This window comes from Salmo salar, chromosome 03, assembly GCF_965601325.2.
Source record: "Salmo salar chromosome 03, fSalSal1, whole genome shotgun sequence".
Lineage (NCBI taxonomy): Eukaryota > Metazoa > Chordata > Actinopteri > Salmoniformes > Salmonidae > Salmo > Salmo salar.
In genome coordinates this window covers 54,621,676-54,641,294 of record NC_138293.1, presented here as the reverse complement: position 1 = coordinate 54,641,294, position 19,619 = coordinate 54,621,676, and the positions used below count along the sequence as shown (strand labels likewise).

At 41.6% G+C, this 19,619-nt stretch overlaps 1 protein-coding gene across 2 annotated transcripts in view; it reads right to left on the bottom strand.

Moving 5' to 3' along the window:
- Positions 1–336: 336 nt before the first annotated feature.
- Positions 337–19,619, bottom strand: part of LOC106600760 (voltage-gated potassium channel KCNC1) — a 93,042-nt gene continuing 73,759 nt past the window's right edge. The window contains exons 4-5 of one of the 2 annotated variants that reach the window (XM_082973592.1): positions 7,018–13,216; positions 337–4,911 (exon numbers count right to left, since the gene is read on the bottom strand). In XM_082973592.1, the coding sequence (XP_082829718.1) occupies positions 13,071–13,216 (146 nt within the window). In that variant the 3' untranslated portion in view covers positions 337–4,911; positions 7,018–13,070. The remainder of the gene's footprint in view (positions 4,912–7,017; positions 13,217–19,619) is intronic. The other variant, XM_014192375.3, reaches the window with a different exon arrangement.

Here is a 19,619-nt window from a genome sequence, read left to right as displayed (position 1 = left end):
AGAGAATATATGACAGCGGGGTTTCTGGCTTTACTCTGCTCCTTTCTTGATATGTTTTGTATTTGGGTTTCAAGTAAAGTTATGCAAGTGTTGAGCTGTCAATCCTCTCAAGTGGGCGTGGAGGAGGATCACACACACCCCCCACCTGCACAACGTGTCTTCTGGTAGCGCACACACATACATTCCCACTGACACACAGTGGTAGTACAGTCATTCACATAAGATGGTGGTTATTCACAGTATATTCACCACCTGTTTTGTGAAAACCCATCCCAAAACTCAGACTAGATGTGTACGCATGCTTTAAAATCAAGATGAAAACAATACAGAATAAAGTATTTAACAGGTTCTTTTTTTTATTTTTTTTAACAGGTGGTAAGGTTGCTTTGACAGTAAGTTTAGGTAAATGGCATTGGACTCCCCCACAAAATCGAGGGTTTGGAACAAATTATTGCTCTGACAATAGACCCCCCCTCCCCCCTGACATTTTAAATGGAACGGTCTATGTTTCCATTTAACGTGTCTGTGTGGGGTGTGCTACCAGAAGGTTGATGGGGGGGGGGGGGGTATGATCCATTCACCTCTGTCTTTAGCTCTATCTAAGCCAGTTGTGCCCATCCCCTCTTCTTCCCATCCACCTTGCACCCGATCCCTCGCCTTCTCTACCTCACAAACAATCATTTCCATCTTCAGAATGAAATGTCTAGTAGTGATGCGTCCTTCCATAATCTATGGTTACATATCTCTATCATTTCAAATCATTCTTTTTGTAACAAACATCGTGCCATTATAAACTTTTTTTTGGAAAGGGAGAGAGTGAGAGAAGGAGTAGGCAGGAGTTGAGAGGGAGAAGGAATGAATGTGAAAGGGATGGGGGTTGAGGAGGAGAAGGAAAAGGGGGAGGAATCAGACATAAGGTGATGAATGACAGAGATCCAGTGTATCAAATGAAAACTGCGGGTACAGGGACATATCCTGAGTGGCATACTCCAGAGGTCTTCAGGGGGGCCCCTATTCGAATTACTTTAACCCCCACACTCCCATTTATTTCAGTAAACAATGCACCATACTAGATATAGTAGCTGCCCCCTTTTTCCATCCTTACCCTGCCCCATTCTTGCCCTCCCACACAACAGACAGACAGACCCAACACACTGAACTCCTTTGGCACAATGAAACACTGAAGTTAATCGTATGCTACAGTCAAACTCTTGCATAGTTAGTTGCTCAGTTCTCAGTACAGTTAGCCCCCAGCATCTCTGGAACATCATCAAAATCATCATCATTGCGTAATAACAAAAACAAACAAAAACAAAGGAACCGTTTTGGGAAGTGAACACAAGTTAACACTCATTTGAGACAAAAATCTAAAACGAGCAATATGCAAATGAATGTGACCCAAATTGTATTTGACACGGTCTGAAGTGACGTCATTTACCCCCCCCCAGACATGATTAACTATCCTCTCCTCCTCCCCCATTGTAACATTAAATATCACCCTTGAGATGAACCCTGCTCTGCTGGAACACTCGGCTAGACCAGTGTCACCAGAGACAAACCACGACTCAGATGATGGCACTCTTCATTGGGGATAAACGACATATCTCAACTCTGATGTGGGCCTAGCTAAGGGTTTGCGGTGACTGGCGACATTACCTATACATACAGGCCTAGAAACAGAACATAGCAACAACAAAAATCACTTGAAAAGAAACATGGGAAAACGGGGAAATAAAACAAAATATATGTTGTTGTTGAGAGTGTGGTGAGGTGCCTGGTGCGAGGCATACAGCCGTACCGCAAAACAGGCAGGGGTGGTGGAAGGTCAACAAGAGCTTTTGCTCATCAACAGAAACGACAACAATTTATCTAGATAAACTCATTATGATAGCATAGATAGACAGTTTGGCGTTCCCTTCACGCATCTCTGAACAGCAGTTTTCCTGGCAATATGCTATCCCCACCTGGGAAATGGAGCAAAGATGGCTGCTTCACCAACGCCGGGGGCACCAGCATGTGTAAAACAAACACTGTTGACTATCACATAGGCTGTAGAGTAAGCGAGTAGGGGGGTTGTGTTAAATGCCACAACGACATGTTATACACATCCCCATAATCAGGGAGATAGGCCTACAGTACATTATGTCATAGCAGCACAAAGCTACGCATTGTATAGCTACAATAGCAGGGCTGAGCTAATATGGCGCTATCTATGGCCAGCCAGTGCAGTGCTACAGGTGCTAGCTACAGTACAGGGTCAGAGCTACAGTATTATTGGGCTACACAATCCAATCAATGTTATTTTTTTGTGTGTTAGGTCATCGCTAATCTCGTTCACCAGATCAGATACTTTCTCCCAATGCGCAGTGGGCTTTTAGCCCGGGGACGGGGTGAGGTCTAATCTCTGCTAGGTATCGCTACACTGCTTTAGCTAGCCGAGACCTTAAGAGTCTACAACCGCGTCCCGGTGGTGAAGTTGCCATCTCCGACCTTGAGCATGAGACTGAAAGAACAAAAACAGAGTCCATCATGGTCGTATTCATTGGTGCACACCGTAGAAAACAACTTTGCAGCGGAAAACTTGTTAGACAAGTTCAGGTATAGTCCCTCCCGTTCGGGCCCGTTTGGATCCTGGTAAATATGACCCATCGGATCTGAGCACAGTCCAACTAAACAGAGTTATGCAGACAGACAGTGGAGAGGGGACCTAGATGGACAGTGGGGTGGAAGACAGTGAATTGGCAGCAGGGGGCGCAATCAGGGCGGTAGGACCAGAGAGTGAGAGCAGTAGAAGAAGAAGTAGCAGAGAGGGAGAAGAGTAGTCATCGAAGTAGTAGTAGAGTAGTTGTAGTATCAGGGGAAGTTCCTCGCACAGTTCATCTCTGGTAGATTTTGTGGTGTGTGTGTATCTTATTTGTCTAAGAAAACATTGTTCAATGTGTATCTTGCAATCCTATATATTTTTTTCGTTATTCCTTTTTTTATTATCCCAAAACAAAATATAGATATTTTTTTTAATATAATCCTGCTCTTTTTTAAAATTAGTTGCATATAACATAAATATTTTTTGTTTCGTCTCGATTTTGTACATTTTTTTCAATTCCTAGCCCTCTTTTTTAGGGAGGGGGTGGGGTTAGGGCTTGCAGAAGTAGACTCATGCAGAATAGTCATGCTGGTAAACAAAGTAATAAAAATGCATTTTCACTTTTTCCCGGAATTGTTTATCAAAGTTCACCCTCTTCCCGCTCTTTTCTCGCACTTCCTTGTGAACCTCTCTGATCCCCCCCAGAGGTGCAGTGCTCTTTGACCTTCCTCCTTTCTACAGAAAGGAGAGAGACCTTTACAGTAGCCACTCTCTCAACGAGCAGTCGACCGCATGTTATCTTGACACTTGCAAATAGTTACCAATTTGATCTTTTTGAAAAAGGTTGATGTGACTATGATTGTTTGGTTTAAAAAATAAAGTCTCTCTGGTCTCTCTCTCCATCCTTTTGTTCTCTACGTTTCGTTCCTCAGGTTTTTTCGATCATGCCATGCAGTTTGCTACGGAGGAGGAGCAATGCTGAGATGCAGAGGGGTGGAGATAAAGAGAGGGAGAGATTGAGAGCGAGAAAGAGAGGGCAATGTCTGTCCTTGTTTTCCAGCAGTCGCTGGCGTTCTTGGCATGCGCATTGCGGTCATGCTTCCAGTGTCTCTCTCCTTTGGCGTCCTCCTCATCTCTCCAGCACACACACTCTCACACACGCGCCGGTTTTCTTTAGGCCCAAATCCTTCAAAGTGGTCGATGAGTAGGTCTGTTAGGGTCAGCCGACATCCTCTCTCATGCAACACAAGTCAGCATCAGTCAGTCAGGGAGTGTATCGTATGTCAGACCTATGTGCAGGTTTCTATGATATGGCCAATGGCCTGGTATACTATATAACTGGTTGTTCTACTATTGTGGCCCATAATTCAGTATATTCTGAAGTGTGTCTCTTGTGAGAGGTAAGAGAAGGGCTGTCAATCACTGAAAACAGTCCAACAGCCGTGACTGACTGAACATAAGAAGGTAGCGTCACCATAGTGGGCTGACTCAAGAGTCACTGGACGCAATGGTCATTCAGCCTCATAGCTTTGCATAGTGTTTGGCTGTAAAACAGTAAAATGACTGTTATGTAAATTTATTTTGCCATTAGCTAGCACCTGGCTCGCCTTTTCTGTAGTCACATCCACGCTGACTGTGTCGAGTAATCTCAGACCACTGCAGTAGTTTGTTTATGTTGCCTACCGTACTGTATGTCCGATCTTTGAAGTACCAAATAGGAAGATATAAAAACAATTGAATATGCTGTATCTGAGAGCCGGTAACATGTCAGTTGTCTAAGGGAACATTTGACAGTGGTTAAGAGCATACATTGTCTATGATACAGTAGGATGACAACCAAGTTGTGGAACATTGTCCTACTGTCCCATAACCCTTTGGCTCTTTCCTAGGGGCATTCTGTTCTATTGTTTGTTTCTTTTATCGTTTGTCTGGGATTTCAATGTCAATAAACTTAGTATAATAAGACACTGTAAAGTATGCTGACATAAGGTATGTGTTTCAGTCTGTAAGTCTGTTATGTTGGTCTGGAGTTTGTTTTCTACAGGATGGTGCTGATCGAGGAGTCCACGGGAACGAAGGATGCTTCTGGTGCGGAGGGATGAACAAATCTCTTTGACTCTCTTTGTCCTCTATCATCCGCCCATTATCACCATCACCTTCAGTTCTCTTTCGTTCTCTCGCTCTCTCTCCTTTTTTCTCTCCCTCTCTCTCTCTCCCCGGTTACGTATCCCTTCAGCCCACAGTGAATCCAGTAGGGAGCTCTGGGTGAATGTGTCCTATGGTTGTTCCTCTTCTTGGACAGGAAGGGGAATTTTAGAAACTCAACACTGGAAAAAAAAAGAGGAGAGAAACAAGGAGAAGAATCAGTGGAAGTTCCAGCAAACCTAGAATATCAACCAGCTACGACTGGATGTTTAAAAACCTACATGATCCAGGGTAGTTTAGTTGATACTATTAACCTAACATGAGCTTGAATGGGAGTTTGAATTCATTTCACATTCTCAATAGTTATAGTCAAGTGTTTGATTGTATGACTGGATGGGTTTACTTATGATGAGTACAACTGTTCAAAGCAAATGATTCAACTGATCGATAGACGATAAAGCAAACGAAATACCTTTTTTTTGCAAAGCACATCTGACATGCATGTACACAAATTACGAAAAGGCAGAAAAGCCTGTAAGTTTTGCACGGACACACGCACAGACACCGATACAATTGCCGTGGGTGGTTTCAGTCCTTGTGGGCTGTTTAGTCTGCTGGTGTTCGTCTACCTCTTAATTCATTGGTTAGTCATAGTCCAATAGGGTGCTTTTCCAGCAAAAAGGACTGAGTCAGTGATTTTGGAGGTCATTCCCACACAGGACTACAGCACACCAGGAATGTTAGTTTAGCTAAACACAGACCAAGAGCTGAGAGCACTTCAGAAAGTATTCATACCCCTTGACTTTTCCACATTTTGTTGGCCTACATACATAATGTCAAAGTGGAATTATGTTTAAAAAAATAAAAAATTACAAAATAATTACAAATGAAATGCTAAAATGTCTTGAGTCAATAAGTATTCAACCCCTTTGTTATGGCAAGCCTAAATAAGTTCAGGAGTAAAGATTTGGTTAACAAGTCATATAATAAGTTGCATGGGCTCACTCTGTGTGCAATTATAGTGTTTAACATGATTTCTGAATGACTACCTCATCTCGGTAATTATCTGTAACGTCCCACAGTCGAGTAGTACATTTCAAACACAGATTCAACCACTAAGACCAGGAAGGTTTTCCAAATGGGTAGATGGGTAAAAAAAAAAAAGACATTGAATATCCCTTTGAGCGTGGTGAAGTTATTGATTACACTTTGGATGCTGTATCAATACACAACGTCAGTACAAAGATACAGGCATCCTTCCTAACCCCGTTTCCGGAGAGGAAGGAAACCGCAAAGGGATTTCACCATGAGGCCAATGGTGACTTTAAAACAGTTACAGAGTTTAATGTGTCTGATAGGAGAAAAGTGAGGATGGATCAACAACATTGTAGTTACTCCACAATACTAACCTAAATGACAGATTGAAAAGAAGGAAGCCTGTACAGAATAAAAGTATTCCAAAACATGCATCCTGTTTGCAATAAGGCACTAAAGTAAAACTGCACAAAATTTAGCAAAGAAATGAATGCTATGTTTTTGGCAAATCCAACACATCACTGAGTATCACTCTTCATATTTTCAAGCATGGTGGTGGCTGCAATCTGGTTATGGCTATGCTTGTCATTGGCAAGGACTAAGGATTTTGCCAAGGTAACATTCAATGTTCCTGACTGGCATGCGGTTTTGGATTAAATTAGGTTGAAAATCTTGAAAATGGCTGTCTAGCAATGATCAACAACCCAATTTGACAGAGCTTGAACAATTTTAAAAAGAATAATCTGCAAATATTGTATAATCCAGTTGTACAAAACTCTTAGCGACTTACCCAGAAAAACTCACAGCTGTAATCGCTGCCAAAAATGATTCTAACATGTATTGACTCATGGGGGTATGAATACTTATGTAAATTAGATTCTTCTGTATTTAATTTTAAATACATTTGCAAAAAAAAAATCTAAAAACAGGGTTTCACTTTGTCATTATGGGGTATTGTGTGTAGATGGGTGAGAAGCAAAAAAAATATTTCATCCATTTTGAACACAACAAAATGTGGAATAAATCAAGGGGTATGAATACTTTCTGAAAGCACTGTATGTATCCTACAGCCTACACACACAGATAGGCAACATGGAGGAAAAAATTAGACATGAAACAGAGCGAAGCACAAAAAAACAAGACACACACGCAACACAAAACACAGTTACACACACACGCAAACATGCACTGCGAAAACACACCACACGAAGCACAGAGCGAAACAGCACACAGAACACAAAACACATTCTTACACTGAGAAGTGATCAGCATACTTCCTCCTCTCATTTAGTTTTTTTCTTTCTTCCCCAAACTGTCCTCCATTTCATGGTTCTTCCTTTGATGACAATCCTTTTTTTTAATATACAGTTCCTACTCCCCCCCCCCAAAAAAAACATCATATGACAGTCTTTCTGTCCTTTTTTCTGTCCACTCCTATCCTCAGGAGATGTTTGTAATCCACTTTTAGGGGAGATGAAACTTTAACGTTTATGGGTCTTTTCATTTTCCCAAAGTCTGTTGTTTCAGTTTGGGGTTTTGTAATGGAAGCAGTAGAGATAGCACATCTCAAAATACCAATACAAAAAAAAAAAGAATAGCAGAAAGTGGATAGGTTGAGATGGGGTGAAACGTGTGTGTCGGAGAGAGAGAGGAGAGTGGAGGGACAAAACAACCTCGGAATCACATAACAGGGTACATAGGTGAGCTGGGATGAGGACACAGGACATACAATATTTACAAGTCCATACATACAGTAGAGAGGAAGCAAAACATTTCAAACCTTCTCTCTGTTCGGCTCTGATAGACATTACGTCTGGAAGCACTGATTTAAACCAACATAGAGAGAGATATACCTGAGTTGAGAATGTAGGGAGACTGACGAAGAGAGGGAAAGGGGAAATGTGGAAAAGGGGGAAGACAGAGGTGTAGTCAAAAACATTGCACTGGTGATATTATTCAATTCATTTCTACGTCAGTTGTTGACTAGACTGCAAACAACCACCATTTCAGCATCTTTAAAGTCCTTCTCCTTTCTTAGGAATGCTCAAAAAAAGTGTCTGAAGAACTTCTTCCCAGAGTGTTTTTGTTTTTATCTGCAATGATTGAACAAAAACATGCAATGATACACACACCTGACCATCACTCTACTAACTGACCCCACTAACTAAACCATCAACTTGCCCATCAATAATGAGCAAAATAACCACCTATCACAACAACCTCTACTGATCCATTCTAGAATGTCACATGCTCACCTCTTACTGCTTGTCAAAGAGCAGCAACTTCCTGTCCCAGTGACAATGGGGGAATATTCACTACCCGTTGGGCACAGATGTTAATTCAATGTCTATTTCACGGTGTTCCCAGTGGGTATTGACTATTCCTACTCCCTATAATAGGGCTCTGGTCAAAAGTAGTGCACTACATAGGGACTAGGGTGCCATTTCAGATGCACCCTAAGTTGAAAGAATGTGCAGGATGCACAAGGATGTAGCATAAGCATTTTTTGCTCAACAATGAGTCATCCATGTCTGTAGCCTACGGTTGGTTACGTGTGAATTCAACCACCAGAGGTATAGTCTATTTGTAGATTGTTCGTGACAGTCGAGGTTCGTTTTTCTATCTGTGACTCAATAACTGTCCTAATAAGTAACCACAAGGTGTAGCAAAAAACGAAAGTAATGCACATCATATCCCTGGTTAAAGGTCATTAGTTTATCAAACAACAAAAAATATCACTAATAATGCAAACGTCCTGTGAGCTTTCCCTCCACATAGTGGAGGTTATCGTATCGTTACAAACGTTAAACCCCTAAAATGTTGGGTATGTACTGTATCTCAGGATATTTCAAGCAAGAGAGGGACAAGACAGGACAGGATGGATTGATGGAACAAGAGAGAGGGAGAACAGAGAGGAGAGGAAGTGTGTAGAAAAGTCGGCAAGGTTTGGGTGGGCTTTGGCCAATGTGGTTTTCACCGAGGGAAATTGAGTTTTGAGGACGTGTTCTGATTAACGTGGAAAAAGGAAGAAGTCGATTTTTTTCTCTAGTATTAATTCACAGTTACTGCTTCTTTTTGCATATACCTGATAAGCACTGAGCTCTCAGAATAGTTCTCTGTATAAAGATAACAAAAATGATAAATCATAAAGTAATTATTATTACCAGTTAGTCTTGTAAGGTCAATAAGAAATAACAGAGCGGCTACACAAGACCACTGGTTACCCTTCCCCATCCTTAAAAAATACAACTTTCCCAAACCCCCTCCCCATTAGGGTACCAATGGTCTCTTCCACCCTAGAACATCTTAACATGCATATATAAGCCCAACTCTTCTGAGACAAAACTATGAGGGCCGGGTGCTTTTGTTCCCTAATAGCATGCTGTTAGTCTATATGTTATGTGTATAGAAATATACACATTCATATGCACTTAATATATACAGTAAATATATACACCTTCATGAAGCTTATGATCAAATCTGATGTCTTCTCAAATCACATTTCCTTGATGATGGATATAGACATGTCAATTCCTTATTGCTTGCAATGGAAACCCCATGAAGACTGAAATAAGTCAAAACTTTACAACTGTACAGAACATTTGGACCAATAACAGGTATAAGAAGAATTCCTATAATACAAGAACTAACACCCAAAGCACTAGATCAAGGGAAGAAGACAGGGGAGAAAGTGAGGGATGTAGGGATGAAGAGAGACAATTTGAAAAAAATCGATTTGGTAGTTTGTAGACTTGTGTCTGGGTGTCAACAAAACCATATATAGGGAATATATCTATGTGTACTACCATATATAACTATATTATCATATATATTACTCTGGGTGTAGAGTACTAGTGCAAGTTGGGGTGAACTCCATTTATATTATATCAACTCTGGAGGTGAATAAAAATCCAAACCATTCATCAAAAAGAATCCCACATTTAATATAACAGGCGATTTTCAATGAATGAATTGAGATTCAATGCATCTCCTGAATTGACTGCAATCAAAATGGAGTCCACCCCAACCATAGTTATAGGTCAAGCTTTCACCCTCCCTGTCACTCCCACCTCAAACTCTACACAGATGAAGGCTTTTCGGATTCTCACCCACTACTATCGAATTAGAGTGGTCCCAGATCTGTTTGTGCTGTCTAGCCAACTCCTATGTCATTGGCAAGCTAAACATGACACGTTTGATGTGACAATGAGTGACAAGGACTTGGTAATAGAGTGCGAACCAACTGGTACTCGGGCTACTATTGAATATGTGCAGATATGAAATGCAGATATGGAGTTATGTCACGTGACTCACAACAACGGTTCATATTTGAAACTAATAAAGCGTCAAACCTTCTCACAGCATCACTTGAGCCTGTAGAGGACACAGCTCTCAACCGAACGAGTCCTGAGCTTTGAATTATCTAACGGTTTAGTCTAATTGTATTTTTTGTTGTTGCTTCGATCGCTGAGCGAGTTTGCCCTAATAGCTTTTTTAGCTTAACGCTATCTAGAGTGTATACAGTCCACACCTGTATAAGGCTAATGCTAATGTTAGCCGTAGAGATTGCCATTTCTACGAAATGTGAAAAGATTTCACCTTCAGTCCTTACACAACCCTCTGTCTCTCGTGAGAGAGGAGCAGGTAGCAGAGTGAGAAATGAGGAGGGGGAGGGATGGGAAGGTCAAACCCCCCCCAAAAAACCACATCAAATCAAACAGACACATTTCAAGCAACAGAACTGGATACGAACAGTTAGAGGCACAAGCATTACCTTAATAGATGGCAACATTCTATGCCAATAAATATCAATAATAAAATCGACAGTAACATCAGAAAATACAAAAATAAACATTTCTGTAAATCAACCGCTTAAATGAAAATATACAATCCATAAGAGTGACAATAATGAAAATGTCGACATTGGGTATATCAAGATAGATTTTTTTTTTTTTTTGTACATTGTCACTATAACCTCGTCATCTTCTACATTTCAACAAAATTTCAAAAGAAATCGGGATTTTAAGAAGTTTTGGTCTCTTTTTTTTCCTGATGTCTGGTATGGAGGGAAAACATTTGTCCTCCTTCAACACTTCCTTTTCCCTCCCTTTTCCCCCCCAGAAAACAGTGAGAAAGAAAGGAATGATGTATAATTCTGATGAATTGGCACTCTTGCATCTTGGACCAGAGGTAGACGCATGTCTGTGTACACAAAACCACACAACTCCCATGTGCGCCACAGATATATAGCATACAGCATATCTTCGTAGGATTAACTATACATAGATACAAATATATTTCTATACATTGCATATTTCTATATATGTATGTTGCCTCTTTTGTTAATTTTATCATTGATTCGTTCTGTTCTTCTACCAAGCGCTGTCAGTCCATCCTCCATTCACGGTGCCCTCTTTTTATGTGAGGAGCGATGGTTCAGCAGCCAGGACCGGGAGACGTGGGGGGCGGGAGGTGGGAGGTGGGAGGGGGAGGGGGGGGGGGGTCAAAAAGGACAAAAGAGAGAAAGCAAAAAAGAAAACTGAAGAAAAAAATCACTACACTCAAAATCATAAGAGTCATTGTGAGAGTGGCGATGTGGCGAAATGCTCGATACAGGAAGACAACAAAGGATTGAGGAAGTGAAGGGAGAGCGATGATGAAAATGAAAAAGACCGAAATTGATCTCTTGTCCAACGGGTGACCCGAAGCCACTTCTGAATAAAGCCACACCCTCCTGACACTGACATGTGCAGACTGAAAGGTATAGTTTGATATGTGTACAGATTGATTTCTGAGGAGCCATATTTAGAAAAAGAGAAAGAAGCTTCATTTCATTTCATGCACCTGCATACAAGAGGGCAGGTAGGGCGGGGTAGGGACGGTATATGGTCAATGATGAGAAATACCGATCCCTGCTTCGATGGCCCCTTTTACTGCTCCCGACCAACGGGAATGAGAGTTCCACCTCGACCCTGTCTTCTCTACCACACCTAACCCCGCTCCCTAGAGAAAGAAGAGAGAATCCATCCGTCCCTTCTGCCCTTTAATCCTCAAAACCATTATAAAAATAGTTTGTTATTATGTCCTCCCTCTCTGTGGGTTAGGATGCTACTCGGGAATCTCTTCTTTAAAACATTGATGGCCGTTGTTCAGGCTTTCATCAGAGTCTGTGTGTTGCACAAAAGATCCCAGAACGCTTTGCGTTCTCTCCAGCTCTCTACATGGCACTGATAATATCAATAATGATAATGATAATAACAGTAGTAGTGAATGAATGCTAGTACAGGACAACTCTCTAGCACCCTCCAGCTTTTAAAATGAAACATTGCCGTTTGATCGGTCGTGAGTCTCTAAGTGTGTGTGTGTGTGTGTGGATACAGTTTATATTCTGCACACAGAAACACATTTAACGGTCCAATGAGTCATCTCCCCTGGGAGATCTAGCACTAACCAGTACATGGCTTGTTTTATGGGTGCTACTAACAAATCATTTTCTTACTTTGGGCTTGCCTCTTTTCTTTTCAAAGATTTTCTGTTAAATAGAAGAATTTCTTTGTGTGATTTTTTTTTTCTTCTTCAAAAAACGAATGCATGCATTTTAATATATATTCGATATTTTGTTGGTGTTAGTTACTGTGTGTTCTCATCCCAAATACAAGCGATGTGTGTGTGTGAGAGTGAGTGGATGGGTTAGCTGTCGAGGCTTGATGTTGTGTGGGGGTGTAGAGTATCAGCAGAAGTCTCATTGGACTAAGGGAGCTCTTTAGGATTAGTGGTAATACTGAGTGCAAGAACAGCACACATTTACTATAACACAGGGAGGCCTGCTATTGTAGCTCACTACATTATTTATCAGTCCCAATCACTAACCTACACTCAATCCATGTTAATAAGGCAAGTGTGTGAGAGTATATGTGTGTGTGTGTGTGTGTGTGTGTGGTGGTGTGTGTTCTCATTGCTCCAACAGGCGTAGCATTGCTGTAGACTTACACTGAATACCTCTTAACATTTTGCTTCGGCTTAACATATTGCACGTTGCATGTGGTGGTAAAGTGCATGTAGTCATAGTGGATATTTTTGCTATTCATTCTAAGTCTCTTTTACACTGCATGTCCCCCTCTACCTGGCTTTCAATATAGAGCATTATTAAAATGTGGCTAAATGGCACCCCCTACAGCTCATTATCATTATCACTATCGGACTAATTTAAATGGGAGTACTGGGATTACAGTGGTGTTGGTATGTCTCTCTTTCCTGATGCTCCTCCTGCAGTTGACTTGTTGGCTTGCTTCTCCACATCATGACGCTACAAAATGGAGGGGATGGGGGAGTGACAGCGGCGGAGGTTGGTTCCCGGGGGCTCGAAAGGGTTGGTGATGGGGGTGAGGCGCATGGGGGCTCCTGACATGCCCGAAATGTTATTGAGGCTGCGAGACTTCTCATAGCCTGTCGCTGTGGTGACCGTGTTGTCATAGTTAGAGGGTTACATTAGGTTAGAGGTCAAGGGGTTACCGGAGAGGTGACAGAAGTTAACAGTGGTGTTTTGGGGAAAAGTCGTTTTAGGGTTAAAAACAGTTTAAATGCAGGACATTTGGTACAAAATAAAGTAAAATTGCATAAATGTTTGTGGTTAATTTAAATGTTTTAATGATTATTATGTAATTTTTTTCATGTTTAAGGAGGATATGGATATAATTTGGATGACAGAGAAAGATGTCGCATTAAAATATATAATGGATTAGAAATAGCAAGGAATAGCGATTGTTATGAAGAAATAGGTTTCAAAAAACAAAAACAATAAAAAATGTAAAAAAATCATACCAAATCAAGTCAAATCAACAGTCAAACCAAAAATCCAAATCAAGTGTTAAGGCCACAGACAAGGGACAGAGAGAAAGACAGACAGACGGGAGAGACAGGACAAAACAGGAAAATGAGTTATGAAAATATGGCATCAAAATTTTGCCACATCAATACAAAATGGTGCTCTCTGTCAGTAGTGTCAGCATACACAGTACAGCACAGTAGAGTACATCACAGTACAGTAGAATATAGTAGGGGGAGAGTACTGATGGATAAAACAGCTGGTGTCAAGCTCCAGTGACTTTTAGCTCCCTCTGGCACACACAAAGAGAGGGAAGAACACTTATGTGTCTCTCAGAAAAAGGGAGATACTGGAAAAGAGAGAGGGCAGACTCAGCATCCAGATGTTTTAGCCTCCAACACTGAATTCTAATCCTCCAGACAGACAGACATCAGACAGAGGGACAGACAGATGGACAGGGCAACAGTACATACAGTCAAAGCTCTATTCAGCACCTCCCCAGAATAACAACAACGTGACCAACTTGGACCTGGTGAAGTCGTCAGGATTTGGGAACAGAAACATCAGCAGAACATTTACTGGGTGTGTATGTGTGTGGTGGAAGACCTTATGAAAACACTGACAGCTTCACCGGGCCCAACAGAACCTGGCTGCCTCCCCTTATTCACCATTTACACCTTCCTCTCGGAGCCCCCTCACAGTAGTAATGATCTCGGGTCAGTTTGACCTTTTAGATCATAACGAATAATATGAATAAGATAATATTTGAATGTACAGAGGTGACCTGATCCTAGATCAGCACTCCTACTCTGAGACGGTTTGTGAATGCAGGCCCATACTCCCTCTCATGGTCCAAGACTGCCTTCTTCCCCAGGGATGTAGTAGAACGTAAACATAAAACACAGTTTTTGCACCTTTTCATGTTGTGGATAGCCTCTATGCACATATTATTACGCCAGATTAGTGTTCAAATTTGCATTACTCCCAACTAGTCATTGTGACTGGCGTTCAGAATGTAGTTTTTGCCACTACTTCCTCAGCATTTCCTACAACTTGTGTCGGTCTGTTTGACATTTTTAGAGAACAGATGTCAATACCCTGGAGAATGACCAGGTAGAGCAAAATAGATCAAGGTTTGACACAAGCTCAAGCTGTTGTTGCATCTGCCAAAATCTCACAACACCCCTTCAAGGGTGAGCCAGAAATCCAATACCACATTTTAAGAATGAGCCAAAATCTAACACCATCCCTTTAAGAGTGAGCGAAAAGTCGCATTACCCTGCTCGGACGTTGCATGCATCAACCAATGGTTGCATGCCACATCGTTGACTGCGCTGTCAGCAACGTCTGAGCAGGGGAACATGACCGTTATCTAACACCAATGACTTTTTTTTTCATCGTTACTGATAGAGAATGTGGCCCTGGGTTAGGAATGAATGAGGGTGGAAAGGCAGTCACATCACATGTCATCAAACATAAACCTGGGATCCAATTCAATCAACCACAGATAAAGGTAAACCACACTGTGGTTTATGCCGTGTACAAGGTCTCACAGACATTGTCATTGGATATTTTGATTTTGTAAAACCACATCTACCCTTAAAATACAGCATCAACATTCTGAATAAAACCTGCAGCCATGCTGGAAAAAACTGCATACATTTCAAGCTGGTTCATGCTAGTCAAGTTGGTCTGACCAGCGTGGTCTAGCTGGTCTGACCAGCATGTTCTGGTTCTGCTGGCCGACCAGTATGATCTAGCTGGTGTCTGACCAGCATGGTCTAGCTGGTTATCCTGGCAGACCAGCCTTCGTTGTGTTTCCGTTGTGTTTTCGCTGATGACCAGCCTTCGTTGTGTTTTTGCTGGTGACCAGCATCAGCTAAATAAAAACCAGCATCAAGTCACATTATGCTGACTTACAAAGTGAAGTTTAATTCCTATTGGAATCTAACCAGAGAGGATTCCACACAGTCTGCATTCAGAATGACTGCCATGGTTTAGAAGATGAGGGGGGAGGGGTCGTTCAAAACGGCGATGCAGTTGTCAAGTCAACACATCCGTCAGTGCTGCTGTGAACCGCATCACAAGAGACATCCCAAACGGGAGATGTATATATAAAAGAAATGATATCATTAATGCAATTTCAATGTCGTTTGAGTTGCTTAGTGAACCACTAAATTAGCTTGAGAGGATTTTACTGCAACACTGCTCACTGAAACCATGTTGCTTGACATAGGCGTTTCAAAGAGCTGTCAGTCAAAGCGAGCTCATGAATATCAGCTCCCCACCCACTCATCTTGTCTTTTCAAACTTCCTGGTACAGTAGTTAGCCATGAGTAAAGGTACTTTTCAGAATGACTGTTGGGTGCCATGTAGAACCCTTTGATTTGTCTCTGTAGGGGAAACCTTTTGAGTTCCATTTAGAACCCTCTCATGAAGAACCCTCTAGTTCCAGGTAGAACCAATGACAGGTTCTACAGTTATACTTATAGGATACTTCAGATGTGCCTGAAGTATCCTATAAGTATAAGTTCCCTGCTACTGAGTTGCAGTAAAATACAGTGGGCCATACTTATGAACATAAGCAAGCATTTAAAGTTAAATGGGTTCTCATGCACAAAATGTGTATCAGCCAATAAAAAAGGGTTGATTTACTTGTATGTGACGCTAAATTGTAGCTGGTCTCATCAGATAACATGGCACACGTTAGCCCTATGCTAACCTCAACAAATGGTACTGATTACGTCCTGGCACAACTTCTTCATCAGCCTATGAAAGAGCTTAGACTTTATATCGACCAACCAATGTCATGTCTTAAAATAGGTCAACCCTGGCCACTAGAGGGATATTTTAAACCTACAAATTCAAGATTCACTACTGTAACAAAATGTTGTGTGCCAATATTGCACTGATGCATCTTTGATTAGGCTACTAGCTACAACTAACACCCCACGTTGTTGTTTACGAGTTTCACACACATCCATGTGCTTTCACGGGCGGAAATATAAATGAGGTCCTTACAACAACATAAACCTGTTCACTGCCGGTCCTTGATGTTCGATTCAAAACGCATGTTATGAAGTGGATGATTCTAATAATGCGTAGCCTATAAAACGTTGTAGCCCTACATTTAGGTGTACACGACCATGTAATATAGCCGATGCAATATGATTTGTATGTGTTTGTGTGCAAGGCTGAAGAAAGAGGTAGCTCCATATTAAATTCCTTCATAATCTTCATTTTAAAGCTGTTGGCTGTAGGCGTCCCTTTTCAACACAATAACACTTGGGCAGGAGCTCACCAGAACAGAGTATCGGCACCACAAATGTTCTACTGCACCCCTTATAAAATATTAGCTCAAAAGTATTGTACAGTACCTGCACTTAAATATAAACATTACCGGCACCCAAAATGTGTACCGGCACCTATTTTAGTCCAATTCAAGCACTGCACACTAACACAATACATGTAAATCAACATTTCAAAGGGGGGGAAACTCATGTGAGATTCAAACCCTTGCCACAATCTGCGACAATTACGTGGACTAGGCACTTTACACAGAGAGCAATTTGACCAGTCAGTCAAAAACACACGATAGTTGCTTTGATGATCAGAACATGCTGTTGGACTTAGTTATGTCAAGGACACTCCCAACTACTTTGACAATTTGAATTGTCTGACGCACCTGTGCCAGGATATAATCAGTACCACCTGTTGAAGTTCGCATAGGGTTAACTTGTACCATGTTATCTGATGGGACCAGCTACAATTTAGCATTTGGTCACATGCAAGTAAATCAACGCTTTTCATTGGCTGATACGCATTTTGTGCATGAGAACCCATTTAACTATCTATTATTGCTTTTTTACAGTTGATTTAAGGTGTTATTGTATTTTAAATGACTTGTTGTTTACCTTACTTTCACTGCACATTGAAATGGATGTGGGGGCAACGTGCTGGTGGGGAAAATTAGCATATTTGGGGGGGGCATGGTCTAAAATATGTTGTATTTCTGCCAATTGTCAGTGGAAGTATTGTACCAGTTTAAGAGGTTTTATCGTTATGTCGATGAAGGTTGAGGAGGTAGAACTATCGCACAGTGCAGTGTGCTGCTCAATGAGTGCAGACATTGACAACCGGTACAATCATCTAAGTGTAATGTGTGGTGTCTGGGAGTCGGAATGGCGGCGAGTAGTGCAGACAAAATGGAGAAAAAGTTGATGAAGCAACAGCTGTGCTGGAATGCGAACAAATATGGGTGTCAGTCCCGATGGTATGGAGCGGGAGGATGAGGGTCAAGGACTGAAATGATCTGCAGTGGAAAGACATAGGAAGAAGAGAGATCATGATACTGAAAGCAGTGGAGCGTTGAGTAAAGAAAGCATAAAGAGTGCCGAGGTAGGAAGCAAAAGTAATAATGTGTCAGAGTGGAAAGACCACAGGGCCTCATTCACACCCTATCTGACTAACTAATGCCGTAGAGAAAGATGTAGGTCAAATTAGCTTGGTTCATTGGAAATAGTAGACTGTTAATATTGTGTGGTAGACAGGCTCAGCAAGACAAGATTCTGAAAATGGAAAAGCTTAATGGGAAGAAGATTAAAAGCCATGTCCCTGGTGATTATGCTATATTGAGGGGAGTCATCACTGTGGTCCTGATATCTATGTCCACAGATAATATTAAAGAACATGTGAAGGGAGGAAGAGTGATTGAGGCCAAAAGGTTGATCAGTAGGAAAGAGGGTCAAAGAAGTGAAGCCTATCAGTGCTGCTCAGGTTTGAGAAGGTTATGCCTGGGAAAGTACAGAGAGGATTCCTTAGTTTCAATGTCAGAGAATTTGTCCCGTCCCCGTTGCAGTGTTTTAAATGTCAAAGAATGGGATATGTAGCTGTTCAATGTAAAGGAAGGAAAAGATGTGTCAAGTGTGGAGGGGAACATGATTCCGGTGAATGTGTGAGCAATGTGAAGGTTAAGTGTTGTAATTGTGTAGGGGAGAACACAGTGTAGCAGTCGGTGGATGTCAGGTGCAGAGAGGCCAGAGAAGCTCAGAAATACACAACTAGTCATGATGTATCGTATGCAGAGGCTGTAAGACAGATTGGTGGAGTTACAGTGTGGAACGATGGCGCTTCCGTGGCTGCTCCTAAGTGGACCTAACGTCTGGGCTGGTGTTTCTGCTGGTCCTGGCATGGTTTCGAGGCATGTTCAGAAGTCTTGCGCTCATGAATTTGCAGTGTCAATGGACACTTTGATAATGAATGCAGTTGACTTCATAGCTTTTATTGGTAAGGTTATCAATATGACTCTGGTTGTGGGAAGTAGAAATGCCAGGTTGAAGGTTATTGTGGAGACAGCAAAAGAGATATTGGGGGATAACAGATGTTACTGGTGAAATGGTTGTTGGCATGCTGAACAATCCTAAGGGTGGAGTGTTTCAGTATTAAATAGGTAAAGTTTAATGGGGTAGGGGGGTTGGGGAGGGGTTTTGGGAGAGGGTGTGGTAGAAGTTAGTAGGAATTTATCTGGTTTTTATTTTCATGGTAGTACAGAATAGGACAGATCATGATTGATTCCAGCACAGTAGGTAACGGCATGCCCTTAAACGTTTGTTTGTGGACCGCCATGATATCATAGAAGATGAAGGTTGAGCGCCTCATTTGTCCGGTCCCAGTTCTACATCTTTTTAAGAGCTTGTGACAATCAAGAGCTGTGCTGTTAAGAGGTTACTGTGCATTTCCCAGTAACTTAATGGCACTTTCATCAGGAAGTTAATGTTTAATTTTCCTTAACTTACTGTCAGCTTGCTGCAAGCAGTTATTGTAAAATTCACAGTAACTTACTGTGGCTGATCTCTGTCACGCTCACTGACCTGAAGGTGTGGCAGGAAGGTCAGTTTGCTATCAACCAAGAGGTTGAGGCGAGGTGAGGCTGGTTCCCAAGTGTGCACACCACAAAGAATGCTGAGTAGTTGTCACCTAATGTTATACGCCATCTTGGAATCAGAAAGGTTCAGGGAAGGTACAGTGAGC